General features: G+C 45.1%; 1 protein-coding gene across 1 annotated transcript; it reads right to left on the bottom strand.

Annotated features, from left to right (window-relative positions):
- Window positions 1-925: 925 nt before the first annotated feature.
- LOC144892536 (uncharacterized) lies at window positions 926-2,464 on the bottom strand. The gene is made up of 2 exons (XM_078779497.1): window positions 2,354-2,464; window positions 926-2,215 (listed from the first exon to the last, which is right to left on the bottom strand). Exons 1-2 carry the CDS (start codon window positions 2,408-2,410, stop codon window positions 1,367-1,369), a joined length of 906 nt encoding a protein of 301 aa, XP_078635623.1. The 5' UTR covers window positions 2,411-2,464; the 3' UTR covers window positions 926-1,366.
- Window positions 2,465-7,260: the final 4,796 nt, after the last annotated feature.

The raw sequence follows: 7,260 nt of genomic DNA, 5'->3' as shown, positions 1-7,260 counted from the left end.
AAACACAAACACATACACACACACACACACACACACACACACACAAACACACACACACACACACACACACACACACACACACACATCTCGTTTTTTCATTTCTGTTCCTCACAATTCTGTCTCTCTCTTATTCACAGACACACACACACACATACACATACATCCACACACACAACAACAACACAACAACAGGCATTTTAAGGCCATTTTCCCTGCAAGAGCGGGGGTTAGCCTTGCGGTCCCCATGACAATCTTCTCCATTTTGCCCTACTTCTGCATCTCTCCTTGTTAACCCCCTTGCCCGCATTTCTTATTCGACCATCTTTAGCCAAGTCTTTCTCGGTCTTCCCCGTCCTCTACTTCCTTCCACATTCATTTCCATCACTCTTTTCAACCAGTCACTTTCATCCTTCCTCAACACATGACCAAACCATCTCAACCTGTTTCTCTTCACAGCATCCATCACAGGCTCCATTCCCATCATCTTTCGCAATTCATCATTTGACTTACTCTCTCTCAAAGATACTCCACAAATCCACTGAACCATTCGTATTTCCACACTTTAGAGCCTTCGTTGCTGTTCTACATTCATTACCCATGTCTCGCTCCCATAAATCATAACACTTCTCACACATGCAGCATACACCTTTCCCTTCAGCTTCAACGACACTCCCCTCCTTGTCAGCACGCCACTCAGTTCCCGAAACTTCTTTCATGCACATCTCACTCGAGCAGCCGTTGCCGAGTCTGATCCACCTTCTCCATTCAGCATGTCTCCTAGGTAACAAAATGTTTTCACACCTTCCAGCTTCACGCCGTCTCCAAGATCCAACTCAACATTTCCTCCATCTGCAGCTCCCTCTGTAGTCTAGTAGGAAGACTAGGTCCCCCTGCACCCCCCGGAGATATACTTCTAATCAGTGTTTCTAGATTGGAAAAAATGTGTAGAAAATGACTAGCTATGGCCCCAAGCTGAAAAAATGTCCCACATACCATTTTTATGCAAATTACTGCTGCCATTATCAAAAAAACGATTTTTGACATATCTCAGCCAATATTGCAGATAATTGAAAAATGAAGGTGTCTAGACCCATGTTTTGAAGGGCATAGATCATGATAGAACTATTCATAACATGATTACATGTGTCTATGGTATACTAGTATGCTAATTAGTGCTTTATTTACAAAATAATCACAGTTTTACGAAATAATAGACTCATATTAAGGTCCGTCTACACAGACGTTAACACAAAGTTTTATTTTTCTAAATATTACAACTGTCAAAATAGTCCTAGCACTCAATGTGACCACTCTTCTCTTGCTTGTTTTAGATAAACATCATTAGCATTAGTGATTCTACACTGAGTCAGTCATCATCATTTTCATCGAAATCGTCAGAGTCAAACTCTTCTTCTCCTTCCTCTTCCTCCTCCTCTTCGTGCTCTCCTGTGTTCAGAAGATCCACCAGTGAGGTTGGTAGGATGGGACCACTGGACCACATTGGTTTCAACAGTCCTTCATCAGTCCTTATCCATCCTTGCTCCTCATAAGGTTTTGGCTTTTCGATGATAGGTTGATCGGCTCTTTTGTACAATGCTACGCGGTGGTTCACACGCTGGATGTGCGGCTTCAGGGCAGACTGGCATGGAGGAAGGCGAGCCAGATCAACCTTGGACTTGGATGTGAGGGTCTTGTCCTCTCCCACCATTTTTCGTAGCAGCTTGGCACGGACAATGTCCACTGATGACTCGCGACTCTGGCCGTACATCACACAGGTGAATTTTTCTAACTGCCTCTCCACCTCAGGGTTGGCATCCCAGTTGTCACCCAGTTCACCGAATGCCCTGTGAAACCTGGGATTCTTCTCCAGCTTTTTCAAGGGCCCGACTTTTCCCTTCCCTTTGAAGGCACTGGTGCAGTCTTCTCCGCTGAACACATAGTACCCCAGGAGAGTGGCACAGTAGTCCTCTCCCAGGGATTCTGCCAGCTCAGAGACGTTGACAAGTTGGCGATGCTTCCCTGACCCTGTATCCAGGTACACCGTCAGCTTGATGTTGTGGGCATGGTGGAGCAGGATCAGGAGGATGTCTGTGTCCGGTGTTCTGACTACAGCGTTCTTGTATCCGATGGTAGCAGCATGATGGAGGTACAGAACCACCCTGGTATCAGTCTCTTCCTGGTTGCTGTAGATCGTGGGGAGTTCACGTACCTCGACCTGAAACACAAAAAGGCACCGCATTTCAATCACCAGTCACTGCCAGTTTCAGATCTAGACAAACATCACAGGTAATCACCTTTTTTTCAGGAAAAATTACAAATTGAATCGCCATTCACGAAGGGCTTTCAATTTTACCTTGCCATTCGTTGAGGCAAGTTGGTGGGCCTTCCCCTCCACGATCAGCACAGCCATCTCTGTTCTCTCCAGCCTGGTAGCTGCCTCTTGTCCACTCCACACTTTCAGAAGAAGCTGTGTCCAAGCCTGTGTCCAAGTAGAAGTCCAAGCCTGTGTAGTATTGTGGTGAGCTGTTTGCTTCGGAACAGGTGCCTTACAGTCACACAGAGGAGAATGTGCTTTGGTAATTTCCATTTTCCATCTGACACTGCACGGCACAGATCTTGTCCAATGGAGAAGACCAGACGCTTCACCTTTTCTGTCTCGATGCCCTCCTTGCCAGTCATTAGCACGCTGAGAAAGCGGACAAGGTCTGGAGGTAGGATGTCTTCAGGATTGAGCTCCATGTCTTCAGCTGTTGGTGGCCATGGTTGGTCTTTACACTCTCTGAAAGCCTGTAGAATACCCTGGCGAAGTTGGAGGGCAACATTTTGGTTCTTGTTTGTGCTTCCGAGTGTGAATGCTCGTGCGAGAGCATTGGAAACTGTTATGTTTGAGCTGTGCACAAGCCAGAAAGAAATGACATCACATTTGTCATGATCAACCTTCGTGAAGTGGATATGCTCCTTGATTGGGTCATTCTGTAGGCGTTTCAGTAGTTTCTCTGACCGATAATTTGAGTTCTCATATCCATTCAGTTTCAGTTCCTCGACATAGAGCAAGTGCAAGGAAGAAAGCTGTAGAACTTTATTCTGCTGGATGACCTGGGTTTGAATGTGTTCCAGTACTGAGTTGAATGCCTTTTCATGGGCGGCTGACATGCAAGCCTGCTCCTTTGGTGCTTCGGCTCTGTGAATCGCACGCTCATAGTTGTAGAATGCTGTGCGGAAAGCTTTAAAACATGACGGATGGTGTTTGTCCTCACATGCAAAGAGGTCTTTGTTTTTCACCTTTCGATGGAGTCGATAGAGACCCATTTTCTCAGCCCGTGTTTCGATTTGCTCCCATGCATTTTCTTTGTTTTTAAAGGATGGGAAGGTTGTAGGCCTCTCAGTATTGCGATGAGCATCTTTGGTCTCAACTTTCTCACAAAATATACACTCTGGCGGGAAGATGGGTTCAGCAGAACCTCCTGGTTTACGAGGAGAGTGATGCCATGATGAGGTTGATGGCCCTGGTTCTGTATCATCTCCCAGACGATGAAAGTGGCGGACAAAGTGCTTATAACACTTGCTGTGATATCCTACTCTTTCTAGGTCATCAGGAAGAGTTGCCGGGATCTGATCACATACTGATTGCATACGACATGGGGAGTCATGCGGTTGGTTGAGACGTCTATCCCGGATCTTTTGAAGCAGTTGCAGTTTTTCTGAAGCAGATCCTTTAATTTTACGGAGGGGCGTGAAATCCCCATGATCAGACATGGATGGTACATGAAGGATGCATGTAGGAGGAGAGCTTTGGGCTGCAGGTTCTACACTCCGTTTTCTTTTGGGCATGCTTGCTGTCGATGTCTACCATCACTGTTAAATGACAAATAAGAAATCACGAATGATGTTAAAAGTGCCTGTGAAAGGAGGCTCTGAGTTTTCAGTGAGGTAACAGAGGTTCTGAGTCATGTTCTACACTAGGGTACTTTTTAGCTGACTAAACCATGTTTAGTGGCATCAAAAGTGCTAATAGCTAAAACATCTAAATTCTTCCACACTAACGTTAGCTATCTAGGCCAATGAAACATTGTGCTAAGTTACTGTAGCTAGCTCAGCTGTCGTGCCTCTTTCTGGTTCAATTCATATACAGAAGTCAACAGATATGTCTCATGTTTGGCATTAACAAAAGTTTAAGTTACACCGACATTAGGAACATACTGTACATAGATGAGGCTAGCTTTAACGTTAGCTAACATGGTGCTAGCTGGCTCAGCTGTTATTCTGCCTGTTTATGATTTCATGCAGAAACTGAAGTCAAGAGTGTGAGTAACATTATAGTTAGCATCTTACCTGGCTAGATTGGAGGATGAATACCAAGAACAACACACAGATGGAATGGAAGACTGAACTTTCAACTGAGGTATTCAATAACATCAACGTTACCAATTGATACGAGCGCGCGACATTACCAATTGATACGAGCGCGCGAGCGCGCATGTTACATGGATGGAAATGTAAAATGGCAGCTATAGCAGCACTAATTTGGATCTCTAGTCTGTCATTTCTGCACTGTGATTGGATAACATAAAAAAATATGTTTGGGAGTTAACAGCAGGAGTTGGTAGATTTTACGTGGGCTGGGTGAGAAACCTTTAAATAAGCAAGTGAAAATCTCTCGCAATACAAAGTCAATGGTGGGAAGAAAAGTTGAGTGGTACCAATGTTACTGCCAATGTCCCGCCCCTATGCAAGACTCAGGAGCATCTTGTTGACATTTAACCTTGAAAATACCTGGGTTTAGACCCCTTATGTACCATGTTAAGTTATCTGCAGTATTAACGTATCCTTATCATTTGTAAAACTGATTATTTTGTAATTACAGCATTAATATGCATACTAGTATACCATAGACACATGTAATCATGTTATGAATAGTTCTATCATGATCTATGCCCTTCAAAACATGGGTCTAGACACCTTCATTTTTCAATTATCTGCAATATTGGCTGAGATATGTCAAAAATCGTTTTTTTGATAATGGCAGCAGTAATTTGCATAAAAATGGTATGTGGGACATTTTTTCAGCTTGGGGCCATAGCTAGTCATTTTCTACACATTTTTTCCAATCTAGAAACACTGATTAGAAGTATATCTCCGGGGGGTGCAGGGGGACCTAGTCTTCCTACTAGACTACTGTGCACACGTTACACTTGAATGTAGCTGCCACACTGGTTAATGACCCTCTCAAACCACGACTTTTTTGACGAACCCACTCAGCGCACATTGTACATTTAATGGAATTCACTCTGACACCCTTCCTGCACATAGCACATGGCCACTTCCCAGTTCTTTCCACCTCACCACATGCTTTACCACTTGCCATCACCTTTGTTTTTCTGATATTCACCTTCAGACCTTTCATCTCCATACATTCCTTCCACTTGTTCATCTCCTCCTTCAGTCCATCCATACTTTCTGCAATCAACACCAGATCATCTGCATGCAACAACTCCCACGGTAAACCCTCCTTTACGTTCCGAGCCAGTACCTCCATCACAGCTACAAATAGTACTGGACTTAGTACCGACCCCTGATGCACTCCCACCTTCACCTCAAACTCACCACTGTTCCCGTCCTTCGTCCTTACAGCTGTGCGCGCTCTTTTGTACATTGCCATCACAACTCTGATCAACCATTCCTCCACTCCTAACTTCCTCAATGCCCATGTCAATACTTTGCGTGGAACCCTATCGAATGCTTTCTCCAGATCAACAAACCCAAGAAACAACTTCTTCCTCTTTTCCATGTACTTCTCCTGCAACGGCCTCACAATAAAAAGTGCGTCTGTCGTTCCTCTTCCTGTCATCAATCCAAACTGCATTTCAATCTTCTTCTTTCTTCAATCTTCTTTCTTCCTTATCCTCCTCTCCAACACCCTTTCCAATACCTTCATTCCATGCTCCAATAACTTTATCGCTCGATACGAGCCATAGTCCAGTAGGTCACCTTTCCCCTTGTATAGAGGGACTAGGGTACACAGTTCCCATTCCACTGGAATGCGGCCTTCTTTCACCACCAGATTGCAGATCTCTGTCATTCTCTTCACACCCCAATTTCCCGCTGCCTTCAACATATCTCCCACAACTCCCGTCGGCCCTCCCGCTTTTCTACTCTTCATTGCTTTTATCGCTTCCTCAACTTCCTTCTCGGTTATCTTCTCTGCCGCTCCTAAAACTGGGTTACTCTCTATGTTGCCATCCCATTCATTCTCTGCATTCAACAGTATTTCCATATATCTCTTCTATCTTCCTTTAATTCCATCCGGGTCCACAACGATTTGTCCCACTTCATCCTTCAAGCAACCCGCCCCCATCACATCACACCTCTCTTTCGCGATCTGCTTTGCAATCCTGAATACGGCTATCTGACCCTCTTCCAAATCCAAGCGTTCTCCGAACATTTTCCTGCATGCCTCCTGCGCCTTTGCTACCTCTTTCTTTGCAGCCTTATAACTTTCATGCTCTTCCTTTTCTGCCCCCCATACCCTTCGCCTTCTGCCACTTCCTGAACTTCTTCCTCTTCTCGTCAATCTTCTTTCCAACTTCATCATCCCACCACCATGTTTCCGACTGCCTCGGTGGTCCTTTTATCCATCCACATACCTCACCAACGGCTCCCAACAGACTATCTTTCATTGACATCCAACCACTTTCAAGCTCAACCACATCATCCTCTACCATACTCAGCCTCTCTTTTAATGCCTCCCTCACTGTCACCTCTTTCAACCTCCACACCTTCATTCTCGGTTGCTACTTCACCCGCCGAGCTCTCCTCGCACCTTTCAACCTTATGTCGCAGACAACCAAGTGGTGCTGTGAAACAGCCTCCTCCCCCGGGATCACCTTTGTGTCCCGGGGGTGCCCCCTATCTCGCCTACGCACCATCAGGTAGTCAACGGGTGTCGTTGACCCACCTGACGTGTATGTAACAAGCTTATTATCCTCTTTCTGGAACTGAGTATTACAAATCAACAAATCAGCTCCATCAGCAAACTCCAAAATCCTTTCACCTTCTCCATTTCTCACACCATATCCGTAACCCCCATTAACTCCCTCAAAACCGTCCATACTCCTCCCAACATGTCCATTTAGTTCTCCTCCTACCACAACAACCTCCTTATCTTTCACATTTTCCATCAGCTTCTCTATTGCACACCAGAACTTGTCCTTCTCTTCATCGCTCCGACCAACCTGTGAAACATATCCCGAGATGACGTTC

The sequence above is a fragment of the Myxine glutinosa genome, chromosome 6, assembly GCF_964187855.1.
Source record: "Myxine glutinosa chromosome 6, kmMyxGlut1.1, whole genome shotgun sequence".
Lineage (NCBI taxonomy): Eukaryota > Metazoa > Chordata > Myxini > Myxiniformes > Myxinidae > Myxine > Myxine glutinosa.
This window is presented reverse-complemented; position numbering and strand designations above follow the sequence as displayed.

Bases quoted from the DNA above. Each gene is read 5' to 3' on its own strand.
- LOC144892536 (XM_078779497.1), bottom strand. From the start codon at position 2,410: ATGGCTGTGCTGATCGTGGAGGGGAAGGCCCACCAACTTGCCTCAACG. The intron at 2,216-2,353 runs GTAAAATTGAAA...TTTGTGTTTCAG, and splicing joins TTGCCTCAACGAATGGCAAG to GTCGAGGTACGTGAACTCCC.